This window comes from Psammomys obesus, unplaced genomic scaffold (genome assembly GCF_907164565.1).
Source record: "Psammomys obesus unplaced genomic scaffold, mPsaObe1.curated_primary_1811, whole genome shotgun sequence".
Taxonomy (NCBI): Eukaryota; Metazoa; Chordata; class Mammalia; order Rodentia; family Muridae; genus Psammomys; species Psammomys obesus.
The window spans coordinates 41,139,815-41,153,866 of record NW_026587216.1 but is presented as its reverse complement, the minus strand read 5'-3'; the positions used below and the strand labels follow the sequence as shown (position 1 = coordinate 41,153,866).

Sequence of the window (14,052 nt, the reverse complement as noted above, 5' to 3'; positions counted from 1 at the left end):
GGAGGGAAGGAGGGAAGGAGGGAGGGAAGGAGGGAAGGAGGGAGGGAAGGAAGATTGCAGGCTTCGGGGCCTCGAGATGGCTCACTGGGCAAGACTGCTGCCAACACTAATGGCCTGACTTCAATCCCGGGGAGCCACAGGGTGGAAGAAGAGAACTGATTCCCACAAGGTGTCCTCTGACTTCCACCCATGACCCCATGACACATGAAGGGCCACATACACACATACACATAAGCCTAAGTAAATATGCAATAAAATTTGTGAAAAAGATGCCCCGTAGGTTTCTTATGTTTGTTCTACTCCATTAATCCTTAATTTCACTGTTCTACGTGTTAACCATGCGTAAACGTTTCTGGTACTTTCATATCTCATTCCAGCATAAGGAGCCACTCACCCCCAGCTAAGAAATAGGGAGAATAAAGAAAGCATGATAAATATTCTACCCACTGTAGTGAAGGGCAGATCTTTTCCTGCTGTCATGGCCAAGATGTCTCCAGGGACCCTTGCTTCCGATTACTCACAAGCTGCATAGCCCCCTCCTATACTGTACTGGAGTGTGTAACTAAGAGAATAGGGGAAACTCTTAGTGTGTCAATGCCAGTAGTAAGTTACAGAACATGCTGGCAGAGTTCTCCCCGGGGGGACTCACTTGTGCACCCCTCGCTCTGGAGGAAGCTTTGTTAGGACTGAGCAGGAAGAGCCTCCGGAGAGAACATCTGCTACCAAGGAACAGCAGCTTCCCACAAGCAGCACTCAAGTGAGCTTGTGAGCAAACTGCAGCCCCCCTCCCACTGACATACAGTTCAAACCTGCACCTCGACTACAAAAATAAAGGACTAAGGCGGCTAAGTAGAGGCTGGAGGTTAAGGTCGATGTCTTCTTTAATGTGCTTTCCACCTCATTTTGTTTTGTAGCCTCTGAGGAAACCAGAGCTTGCCATTCCACTTAGACTGAGTAGCCAGCAAGCCCAGGGACCCTGCCTCTGCTTCCTCAGTGCTGGGTTGTAGCTCCATGCCACCACACATTCACATTATCACAGTTCTCTTTCACATGGGCACTAGGGACTGGACTCCGGTTCTTACACTTGTGCAGCCAGCACTTTACCAACTGACCCATACTAACCCCCCTTTTGGGGGGAGGGTGTCACAGGATCTCAGGTACCCTGTGGCCCCATCTGGCCTTCAACTTGCTATGTAGCTGAAGATTACTTTGAAGGTCTGATTCTCCCAAGTGCTAGAAATACACACGTCTACTATGCACAGGTTAAATTTTAGCTTAGTTTCTGCGGTTGCTGTTTTTCCAGACTATGTAAGACAGCATGTTACATAGTCCCAGCTGGTCTGAAACTTAAAAATTCCAGGTTCTACCTCCACAGTGCTGGATTACAGGCATGGCACAATTACTTTATGCCATGCTTGGGGGTCAAACCAGGGCTTCTTGTAAACTAAGCAAACACTCTACCAACTAATCTAGTCTCATGCCTCTTAATTTTCTTGTCTTTCCTATCTTTTTTAAGATTCATTTAGTATGTATACAGTGCTCTACCAACATGCACACCTGCACACCGGAAGACCTCATTATAGACGGTTGTGAGCCACCATGTGGTTGCTGGAAATTGAACTCAGGACCTTTGGAAGAGCAGACAGTGCTCTTAACCTCTAAGCCATCTCTCTAGCCCCGCTTCCTAATTTTCTTAAACATGGAAAAAAATATGAGGTCTCTTGCAAATGACAGTTAATCTTTTATATTTTACATTGTAATTTCTGAATGACACCTCTAAAGACTTTCATGTCTACTTCTATAAATATATTTTTCACAATTAGGAAGAAATAAACTTTGATGCTGAATCTGTCCCGTAATCTTCACCAAGAAGTAGCAGGTTTAACTATTTTACATAATAAAATGGAGTTACAAATAGTTATCAACAAAATGAAATCTATTAATATACAAAACCAGTGCCTGTGCTGGAAACTAGAAGCTCTTTTTAAGATGCATTTATCACATAGAGTCACACTTTCACAGCCAAACTTTGGCTTCTATTTTCAACCTATAGAACTAAAATTAGAAAATAATTATTTTCATATTACACAAAAATAAAACCCCTCCTTCATGTCAATTATTTTTTTAGTAGATAACTTTTTTATTTTATTAATTATACTTTATTCATTTTGTATCCCCCCATAAGCACCTCCCTCCTCCCCTCCTGATCCCACCCTCCCTCCCCCATGTCAATTATTAAAGTTATCTACCTAACCCAAGAAAGAGAAAGTAATACACAATCACTTGCTGATTCAACCAATCGTTCATTTAAAGCTACAAATTTTTTTCAATCATATAATAGGGTCTGGGAGTGGACCAACAGGTAAGATCCCTGCTGCAAAACATGGGGGCCTGCATTCACACTCCTAGCACCCTCAGAAACCCCAATTAGTCTATAACCACTGGGTGTAGGGGTCAGAGGCTGGAGAACCCCAGGGGCTTGCTCGTCAGTCTAGCCAAACAGTTCAGCGAGAGACCCTATTTAAACACTTAAAGTGAAGGAAGAGAACATGAGGAAGACACCTACACTGACCTCTGGCTTCTATACACAAATACACAAAGTCACATGGACTGTGTAAGCTAGGCATGGTGGGACATGTCTATGGTCCCAGCGTCTCCAGAGACTGATATAAAAGCCTATACTAAGGCTTAGACAACTTAGACTATCTCAAATTTTTTAAGAAAGAGGGAGTTAGGAAACAACACTGGAGAGTATGCCACTGGTCTGGAGTCAATTTCTACTCCCCTCACAACAAACAAAAATACACATTTTTAAATATTCAAACTAAGGGCTGGAGAGACGGCTCAGCAGTTAAGAGCACTTGTTTCTCTTGCAGGGAACTCAAGTTTGATTCCTAGCACCTACACAGTGGTTTACAATTAGCCATTAAATCCAGTTTCAGGGGATTTGACAAGTCTTGGACTTCCACAGGCACCAGGCATGCACATGGTATACACACATACATGCAGACAGAACATTCACACATACACACACATATAATTAGATATAAAACTAATTCTTTTTTTTTTTTTTTTTAAGTCACATCAAAATCACTTCACCTGGGCTTGGAATAGTCAATAATACAATGCTTGCCTAACATATAATGGACCCTGGGTCTGATCCTGAGCATTACCAAAAATATTCAAAATAAGAAAAATACATATGGCAAGGCATGGAGGCACAAACATTTAATAACAGCGCTCTGTGCATTCCAGACCAGCCTGGTCTACATAGTATGTTCAAGCCATTCCCAGTGTCTCAAAACATACACGTACGTAAGCACGCACGAGTACTCACACACACACACATACAGGAGGAAGAGGGAGGGGAACATATTTAAGTTTTAAAAAGTCCACAAAGAGTTGACTTACCCATAGGCTCTGTTGTCAGGTAAGCCACTATGGGCTCGTACTCCTGGGGGTATAACTCGGACTTCATTGATATAAACCACACAGGGAAAACGAACCACATCTATGTGAGAACTCTGCTATAAAAACAAGGAACATACTGTAAGTAACAAACAAGATGAAACATACTGTAAGTAAAACATTTCTTTTTCAATTCAAAATACACTTTTAACTCTTTTATTTTCAACTAAATATGACATCAACAATCTTAAAATCCAGGAATGAGGATGTAATTCAGTGATAAATGCACATGTCTTTAATTCTGGTACTTGGAAAACAGAGGCAGGTGGATCTCTTTGAGTTCAAGGCCAGTCTGGTCTACAGAGTGAGCTCCAGGTCAGACAGAACTACAAACAGAGAAATCCTGTCTCAACCCCCCATATACAACAAAAAGGACATGCCTCACATGTCCAAGACACTGGGTTGAATCCCCACACCAAAGAGAAACATATCATTTCATTTTATATTAATTACAATGTTGTATAGATCACTTATAAAAACAGCTGATGATGGAACTGGAGAGAGAACTAAGCAAGTGAGAATGCTTGCTGCTTTTCCAGAAGGACCAGACTTCAGTTCCCAGCATCTACTAGCTCACAATTCCAGGGAACCCAATGTCCTCTCCTGGCCTCCAAGGACACCCACATATATCTGGCACTGGCACACACACACACACACACACACACACACAGATAATAAATATTTTTTAATAGCTGATGATTTATCCTTATGCTAATGTACCTAATTGTCTCTCAATCGGTATTACATAAAACTTTCTGCAGTACATTTACCTTTCCACTGATGTTTTGCTTAGACTAAGGGTTACCAAGCTTTTTCTATTCATGACTCCAGACACTCAAGAAATGTTTACAGATGCTTCAGATATATGGATATATAGAACAGACATCTGATAAATGCAATGAAAATGAAGTAGGCAAGTCTGGGCCACGTCCTTAAATGGAAGGTTCAGACTCTGTGACACTCCTTCCCCACTTTCTTCACATATTCTGATGCTTTTTCCAGCACATAAATGCTACCATTAGCTACTATAAACAGTACAGGCAATACTCTAAGAATGGCAGAGGAACAACACAGACAGATCCTGGACCCCAACACTATAAAACTGCCATATTATTCCTAGGTGATTTTAGAGTATTTTCAAGAGAAAATCCTGGGGCTGGAGAGATGGCTCAGAGGTTAAGAGCACCGACTGTTCTTCCAGAAGTCCTGAGTTCAATTCCCAGCCCCCACGTGGTGGCTCACAACCATCAATAATGATATCTGGTGCCTTCCTCTGGTGTAGAGCTTTTTAAAGCTCTGTACATGCAGATCTTTTTTAAAAAGAGAGAAAATCCTAGCCCATGCAAGGCCATAAAAAGAAACAATCACATTCTTTACAGTTATTTTGCACACTTGAACTACAGCAGAGACGTCAAAAAAAAAAAAAAAACAACTTTAAATCATGATAACTTTGAATTTTGACCTTCCTGCCTTTACCTAAGTACTAAAATTATAGGCATGCGCCACCAGGTCCACTTTCATGTGATAAAGGAGATAGAACCCAGGGCTTCATGCATGCTAGGCAAGCGTTCTACCAAATAAGCCACACCTCCAGTCCTAAAATGTACTACTTATAACAGGAAATCTTCTGTAGTAGCTGTTACTACTTCTATTAAACATATACTACACATTTCTGTAAGTTCAAAGCTAGCCTAGTCTGCATAATGGGTTCAAGGCCAACCAGAGCCACAGAATGAGATCCTGTATGGGAAGAAAGGGTTGGGGGGGGGGGAGGGGTCAATGAGGGAGAAGAGCTTTCTGGGTAAAGGGAAAGTATACAACTTCAAGTTTCAAAAAACTAAGAACATAGTTCATAAAGCCTAGAGGGCAAATGGGGCTGAACAGAGCAAAACCAACCAGATTATGAAAACTGACATCTTTACCCACAGCCAGAAGACAGCTCCTAATCTCTATCTCCACCTAGGCTTCTACTAAGCCCCAGGGGACCTCTGCATTTAAATGTCTTCAGATACTTCAAAGCTGGCAACTTAAACACTGAACTCTGTCCTTCATCCACGGTGCTATCACTAGCCAAATCATGCCTAACACATTGTCATATTTGGCTCCTTGTCTTCTCACCTAACTTTCTATCTATTTGATTTCCAAATCATAAGACTGAATGCCTGAACAGTTCTCAAGTCTTGGAACCCCTCATTTCTGCGGTTCCTTCAGCTCTGTGCACCATGCCAAGCACAGCAGTAGGACCCTAACTGATTTTGCATTTCCTAATCTGCTACACCCCATTCTCCTATTGAAAAAGTAATGTAGTCTTCCTAGAATATAAACATTTATCAAGACCTGCTCCTTCATTCAGCCAAGTGAAATTCCTAGGTCTTCTTTATTACTGGCTTCTTTATTATTCTAAACCAAAATACTGCATGTGTGAATGTCCCTGACACACCATGCTATTTTTCAAGTTCATGGTCTCAACTATGCTGTTCAGTTATCCTCTGACCAGACTCCCTCATACTGCTCTGGCCCAACTCTCTTTAGATTTCAACTTTCTCTCAAAAGCTAAAACAAGCCCAGAAATGTCCTCTCCTTTGTGTGCCCAAAGTACCTTATCAAACTGATATCATTCTCTCTTTTCTTTCCTTTTCTTTTTTAGAATGTATGTTACAAGATTTACTGTAAACTCAGAATCTGGCATATTCATTTAATGTAAGAACTTGTAATAAGTGCCTAAAGCTAAATTGTTTTAAAGGAATTAAAGATAAAGCCCTGAGTGGGAAAGGTAAGTGAAGCAATTGAAAGGAATGCTTTTCTAACATGCCTGGAAAACCTACATTCAAGCCCACATAAACTAACAAGAAAGATCAGGAGTTTAAAACTTATCTGCCATGCTGGGCAAGGTGGCACACACCTTTAGTCCCAGCACTCAAGGAGGCAGAGATGGGGGGTCTCTGTGAGTTCGAGGCCAGCCTCGTCTACAAAGTGAGTCCAGGACAGACAAGGCTACACAGAGAAACCCTGTCTCAAAAAACAAAAACAAAATTTTATCCACCGCTAGCCTGGACTATATAAGACTCTGTCTCAAAAAAATAAAATAAAAATTTAAATTTAAATTAAAATAAAATAAAATAAACCTAAGACAGGTTGAGACTGAGAATTCTGGGAAGGTTATGACAATAAACTAATGTGACTATGAACAGACTGTGGATTTCAAGACCACATTTTTCCACAGGAAGTCACTGTCAGAATACTTCATGCCGTCTGCTTGCCTTTCTCATTCTACCTGTAACTGCCTTTACTTTCTACTCTCTCCCTCAGCTCACTCATCTACTCCTGCCACTTAAGCTGTCCCCTGTGCATAAATAATAGTTTCCTAACTAAACTCTAAAGCAGTGGGTTAACCTATGGATCAAGACCCCTTTGAGGGTCAAATGACCCTTTCCCAGGGGTCATCTAAGACCACTGGAAATATTTACATTATGCTTCATAAAAGTAGCAAAATTACAGTTATGAAGTAGCAACAAAATAAGTTTTACATTTGGGGGGGTCACTACAACCAAAAGAACAGTACAGCATTAGGATGCAGCATTAGGAAGATGGAGAACCACTGTTCTAAAGCAAAAGCCCTTCTAAATAAAATACCCTCACGTGTATTTGAACCTAGCAAATACACTCGGACAATATTAAAGAAATAAAAACTGTATAATCTATCCCCCTTGGGTTTCTATAAAAAGTCAGAAGCATAAACCCACACGAGTTTAGTGCACAGATAATAGTATTAGCATTTAAAACTGCAGGATGTCTGACAGCGACGAGAGACTGGCTTTTTACCGGATACCCTTTGTACCTTTAACTTTGCACTTCATACATGTGTTACCAGGTCAAAACACAAGGGGAATTTTTCTTTAAATGAAGCTCACTTTCATGCAGGCTTACTGTAATACAATGTTAGGTGTAAAAAGAACCTACAAACCAAAACTGGGACATTAATACAGATGGACACACATTTAGGCATAATTATATGTATTAGAAGATTTGGAAAATATTAATATAAAGAAAGCTATTATCAAACTACAAAATACAAAGTATGTACTAATTATCATGGTTAAGGGACAGATGAAAAAAATTAACTCACATCAAAATACATTAGCTTTCCATTCATTTACCAAATAGTGTGTATAAATCTTACCTTAAACAACTTTTTCTGAAATACATTACATGCATAACAGAGTTTTATCTTGCTTTTATTTGTATTTGTCTGTCTGTCTGTTTGAATTTGTGTGTCATATAATCCAAGCTGGTCCCCACTTTTCTTTGTAGTCAAAAATAATTTTAAAGCTCGTGCTCCTAATGCCCCCACTGCCTGCGTGCTTGCCTCACAGACACAGGCCACCCTGTCCAGCTCACCTTGTAGCTTCATTTGCAATACTGTTTTGTTCTTTTATTGGAACATCATTTTCTAGAAATCAAATAGCTGTTAGTCTGAAATCGGTAAACTGGCCTCATAAGTTAAGTATTTAACTGTTTATGGGGGGAAGCGATTGTTGCCAAAGTAAAGGAGATAAAGAGAAAAAAAGTGTTAAGGAAGGGTGGGTCTATGAAAGTTTATACTTTACTCTATTTTTAAATTTTACTTGTTAAAAGTTTTTATTTTAATGTGTGTGTGTGAGAGAGAGAGAAATGTGCGCATACAAATGCCATGCATATGGAGTCAGTTCTCCCCTTTACCTGGGTTCCAGGATTGAACTCAGGCTGGAAAGCTTGCCAGCCAAGTGCTTTTATCCACTAGGTCATTTGCCCACTCTGCTTTCTAATTTTCTATAATGAAATTTAAATATGCAGTGCCCAGGGAGGCTGAAGAAAGGCACTGGATTCCTTGGGCCTAGAGTCACAAGCATTTGTAGGCTGCCTGCTGTGGGTGCTGAGAACCAAACTTAGGTCCCTCTGCAAGAGCAACAAGTGTTTTTAATTCCTGAGCCATCTCTATAGCACCCCAAGATTATTTTTATTATTTTTAACTACATGTACTTGTATGTGTTGAGGGGAGTATGTGCAGGTGACTAGAGGTACCAGACCTGAACACAGATCCGGTGGAAGAACACTACACACTTACTTTGGTTTTAATGGTGTGTTTGCACAAACATGGAGGTGTGGTTGGAGCCCACGGAACTGGGGTTACAGACAGTTCAGCACACCCTGACATGGAAGCTAGGACCCAAATTCAGGTGCTCTGTAAGAGCTGTATGTGTGCCTAAGCACTGAGCAATCTCTCTGGCCCCACTGTTACAGGAGCAGCATTTCAAACCCTAATTTAGGGTGGTTTTTCTTTTACAGGTACCCTACATCCATGGCATTGTACATGTGCTGGTGCCTGAAGAAGTCAGAAGGGGCACTTCGCCCCCGAAACTGCAGTTATACAGCTGGTAAACCTGGATCCTCTGCGAGAGCAGCAAATGCTCTTACCTGCTGAGCCTTCCTTCCAGCCCATTCAAACTACAATTTGTAACTCCTCTAAAACCATTTGCACTCCTTTAAGGATTCCTCTGTGAAAGTTTAATCAAAGATAACCTTCCCTAGCAGACTGCCAATTTCTTTAAAAGCAAAGCAACTATCTAATTCATTTTTACTCCTATTGTACCTCCTCTGTAATGTGCCGTGTAGGCATTTCTTCCTACTCAGTCCCAACTGCAAAATGGATTGGCACCACTTTAGAGCCAGGAATGCTAATGTATGCTAGCGTATTTTCTTACTGGTTTGACTTGATTCTTACTCTTTTATTTAGTATGTGTGTAGGCCTGTGGGCCACAGTACCTGTGTGGAAGTCAGAGGACAACCCCCTAGAGTCAGTCTGACCAAGTGGATCCCAGAAATCCAACGTGGTGAATTCAGCAGGTGCCTTTCTTCATGCAGCCGTAGCACACACCTTGTCTTTGCTTTTGTCTGTGTGGCTCACGTGGCCTTAGTCTCAAGAATCTTCAGCTGGATGTCAGGGATGTAGGCATGCCCCACACTGTCATTTTACCTTACTACAGCCATGTCAGTTCAGGAAGCCACTGACCTTTTAACATAGTGTTCTTATCTATAAATGAAGAAGCTTTCAAAACTAATAGAAAATAAGACAAGAGTCATTTAAATAACCAAAGCAATGTTCCTGGCACAAAGTATTCAATAAACACTCCACGTGTTAATTCCATCTGCTAACTAATTTTCACTGCACCTCACTTATTCTTCCTGATTTTGCTACCTGTTTTCACTCAACTATTCTATGACTGAACAATTAATCTACCTAATGGAGTTTACTAATCATTTAATTTCCCTGCTCAAGAACTATAGGCTTCCAACATTTGTACCTACTCTTCAGGAATCTTTAAGGAATTCCACAATACAGTTTTTAAAACTGCCTCTCAGGTCCCAATTCACACAGCTGCTTTGAGCATAACCGAACAGAGCACTGACAATAGTCCTCCTTTCCCACAGCAATGAAACATCTACCGTTCTACTACGACCGACAATATGCCAACTGCCTTGATGAAACTGTCTTTGATATTCACAAGAGTGACCTAAAATTCTGCACCCTTAATGTCCAGCCAAAGAAGTTATCAACTAGAGTTCCCTACACCAGATACTGATTCAGAATTTTGTTTGGTTTCTGGGCCTTTTGAAACAGCCAACCTGCCCTCAAACTAACTTGTTTTGGGTTTTCGTTTGTTTGTTTGTTGTCTGGTTTTTCAAGAGAGGATTTCTCTGTGTAGTCCAGGCTGTCTGGGATTCAATTTGTAGACCAGGCTGGCCTCAGGAGTGCTGGGATTAAAGGTGTGATTTGTAATTCAATTAGCACTATTCACCCCCTTTTAGGGACTACATGCCAGTGATTAGATGTTTTTTGGAGATAAAATGATAAATTTCGAGAGATTCCCACTGCTCCTTTTTACACACCATACCCTTAACTCTAACCCAAACATTTCTGTACTTCTTACAAACCCTACACCTTCAAGGTGAATTCAAACGTGCACTCTTCTAAACCTTCTTCACTAACTCATAGGAAGTTGTTTAACCTACCCTGTTCTCCTATGATCTTTAATGTTTGTCTAAGAATGAAGACAGTTTTCCTGTTAGATTAGTACTAGAAACATATGCTTCTTTAAAAAAAATTAAGACAGGGTCTTACTGTGTAACCCTGGTTGTCTCGAAACTTGTTATGAGACCACTCTAGCCTCAAACTCACAGAGATCTGCCTGCCTCTGCTTTCGAAGTACTGGGATTAAAAACAGCACCATGCCTAGCTACTTCTTCAAATTTTATTGTTCTCTAGTTCTGTAAAGAAGTTTCTTCTGGGAACAACTACAGCTTCCACTTTGAGTTTTCTCAAATCCAGCTGGAATTATGGTTAAACGGTCACTAAACAGTACTATGTGGCCTACTTGAAAGAAATAAATTTATTTCATAGAACATAAATAAATTCGCTATCAGTAAAACATAATAACCCAAAGTACCAAGTCTTGACTTTTACAGGCCTATACACTATTTATTAAAGAAAAGTTATCACTACCCATTTCATAGCAGAACATTTTAAACCTTTTTCATTCGATGTTTCTATTTCCCTACACGCTGTCCTAAACATAGGACATACAACTGAGAAAGGAGATGAAACACTCTAGTCTTACGGTGCGTTATACAAGACCACACTCTTCATAAAAACAAGAAACAATCCCCAAAGAATGGTTCTCTAAATGATTGAGTTTCCTGCAGGACAAAGAAATACGAGTCTTGCTCATTTGCTCTCTGTTCTACACCCGAATTTCTATGTGGACTCTGTTAAAGTTCATTTTTGGCTGGCTTTTGGGAACCTTCGTTAATTAGCTACAATCAGTACATTCATTATAAGTATCTCAAGATCATTCAGGGACACCCAAGTAATTCTGTACACAAAACTACTCAACACCTTTGTCCCCCGAAAACAACGGCCTTGCTTTCTGAAGACGGGCTTTAACAGTTCCCTCAATACTGCATAACTCGCAAGCATTCTCCATGCAAAGGAGATTGTCGTAGACATGTCATGTCCTAAGAAGTGAATTCCTTCCCAAAAGTATTAAAGTGTTGCGACAAACTGAGCAAAAAGACTGCCATTAGGAGAGAGAACGAAGAGAAGGACTTGGAATCGTGGTTACTCGGTATCCTGAAGGCATCAGGACCGGACACTCCTGTCAAAGCCTAGATGCTCAGCCTCGCGCCTGCATCGCACCTGAAGTAAACCTGAGAACCAGGACCCCCTCAAGACTCCGCGCAGACAGGACAAAGTGAGCACTGCCCGCGGCGCCGCTGACTCGACCGCAGACCCGGGCCCCAAGTCGGAGCCGGGAAAGGCAGGGCCGCCGCCCAGGGCCACGGGGCTCGCACCCGGCTGGGGGAGGGGGTGTGGACCAGAGGACCCCCCCACCCAGCGCGACCGAGCGAGGACACGGCCCGGACGACCCCCGACTCCACAGCAGGCGGGCCGGAGCTAGGGGGCCGCGTCGAAATCGGGTCGCGAAGCCTTACCTCAGCGCTCGGATGTTTAAAAGTGTCTAAAAATAGCAGCTCCATGGACGAGTCCACCGCCATGTTTGCCGCGGGCGGGCGACCGGGAGATGACTTCCGGGGCAGCTCTCCAACCTCTGGGGCTGCGGCTCGGGCCAGGGAAAGACGGCGGCACTTCCGGTAAGCGGGACGCGGCCGCCGCAAGCCTCGGCCTATCCCGTCGCGCCTTGCTGCCTTGAGCCTCAAGCCCCGCCTTCTCCAGCGCGGCGCCGAGCGGCCTCCGAAAACCCAAAGGGGCCGAGGGGAGCGGGGAGGGGACTACGGCGCCCGCCGCGGTCCAAAGCTCGGCGTTTCTCCGCGCGGCGGCGCCACGAAGCCTGCGGGGGCGGGGGGTTACGAGTTCTGGAGGCGTGGAGGATAGCGAGAAACTGTGCCCAACCTAGAAACGCAGCCCCGCACGCCCCCCACGGCGCGTCATGTCCACGCAAAACTATGCAAGGAGTGAATCTGAAAAGACAGTGTTGTTTTGAAGAAAAGAGGGCACATCTGCCGTCCAGCTCTCTGGAGGTGGAAGCAGTAGAATAAGGATGTAAGACCTTGACTGTATTCTGAGTTGGAGGCCAGCGTGGCCTACATGAGACCCTGTCTCAGAAAACGAGAGAAAGAGGGAAAAAAGAAAAAAAAAAAAAAAAAACACCTCGTCTCAACACACGACAGGATTGTTTTCTCATTTAAAAAATGTAAAAAATGATGAATGATTCCCCCTACCCACGGGCTCACTGTGAGGGTTATTTGTAATAAAATCCAAAAAGGTATATAAATGAAATGTCATGAATAGTATAAGAAAGAGGTAGAGTGAAAAGTCCAGTCTCTGACTGACACGCAGTTTGCCGATTCCAGCGCTCCAAGGACAAAGGAGTTTGAGCCTGAGGCCGGCCTGGAGTACTCAATGAGAGCCTACTTGAAACTATGTTTGTGTGTTTTAATTTTGTGAATAGTTTCTCTGTCAACTGTTAGACATTTGAAACTGTACGTAGTCCTAGGGAGAGTGTTAAGGAGTTTCCCTCAGTTCTGGAACTCTTAGGAACCATTCATCAAGACACAAAGTTGTAACAAGCAAGCAGGAAGAGGCTCTCAGAGAGCGTGGGGTGAATCAGCTCAGGGGCTCTGGGCTATCTCCCTCTCACCGTTTTCTGTAACTGTCTCTTTGTCATCCTCTGACGGGGAGCCTTGAAATGTCTCCTTTTTCCTGTATGTTTACCAAAATTGCTTTCAACTAGAGATTACCTGTTCATTGTTTAGGTTTGTTCAAGGTCTTATATTTGATCGCATGACTTTCTCTTAGGACATTTTCTTCTTTTTAAAACTGAGGGTTCCCATTGGAGGCTAGGGCCAAGGTTTTACAATAGACTGACAGGCTGCCTAAACAAGAAACAGGATCAAGCTATCTGTGGGAATCCCTTCTACCTCCATTGCTCATGTCTAGCTTCTGCCTAACAAGAGAGTTGTAGGGAATAGAAAGTAAAAGTGCATAGACCTCTCCCTCACCTAGGGAAAAACAAAAAACAAACAAAAACAAAAAAACCCTGCATATATGCCCAAAGAAATACCCACATATACACATACACTTTTGTTTTTCTCCAGTTCTGGGAATCAAACCTAGGACCTTGATAAAGTTAAGCAAGTACTCTACACCAAGCTAAGTCACTAAACCACAATTGTTTTAAACTAATTAAGTAGCCTAAACTGATGTAAAAATTCTAACTCTCCTATCTCCACTTCCCAACGCTGGGATTACAGAAATGTGGTCTTTTTTTGAGCAGTTTTACAGTAAATTGCACAGACAGAATAGAGGTCTCATATTTTTATTTCCCCGCTCAGAGTCCCCTTTTTTACTAACTTTCATTACCATTGTTACATGTATTACAACTGATCAGTCAATAGTAATACATTGTAATTAATGTAGTGTTTTGACAAATACGCTACAATGTATCCACTGATACAATCTCTCACAAAACAATTTGGAAGCGTGTGTGTGTGTGTGTGTGTGTGTGTGTGTGTGTGTGTGTGTGTGTG

At 42.2% G+C, this 14,052-nt stretch overlaps 1 protein-coding gene across 2 annotated transcripts in view; it reads right to left on the bottom strand.

The window, feature by feature from the left end:
• The window catches only part of Virma (vir like m6A methyltransferase associated), a 60,223-nt gene extending 48,131 nt beyond the window's left edge, over positions 1-12,092 (bottom strand). The window contains exons 1-2 of one of the 2 annotated variants that reach the window (XM_055603295.1): positions 11,998-12,092; positions 3,412-3,527 (exon numbers count right to left, since the gene is read on the bottom strand). In XM_055603295.1, coding sequence (XP_055459270.1) covers positions 3,412-3,527; positions 11,998-12,060 — 179 coding nt within the window. In that variant the 5' untranslated portion in view covers positions 12,061-12,092. The remainder of the gene's footprint in view (positions 1-3,411; positions 3,528-11,997) is intronic. The other variant, XM_055603296.1, reaches the window with a different exon arrangement.
• Between the last annotated feature and the right edge of the window lie 1,960 nt (positions 12,093-14,052).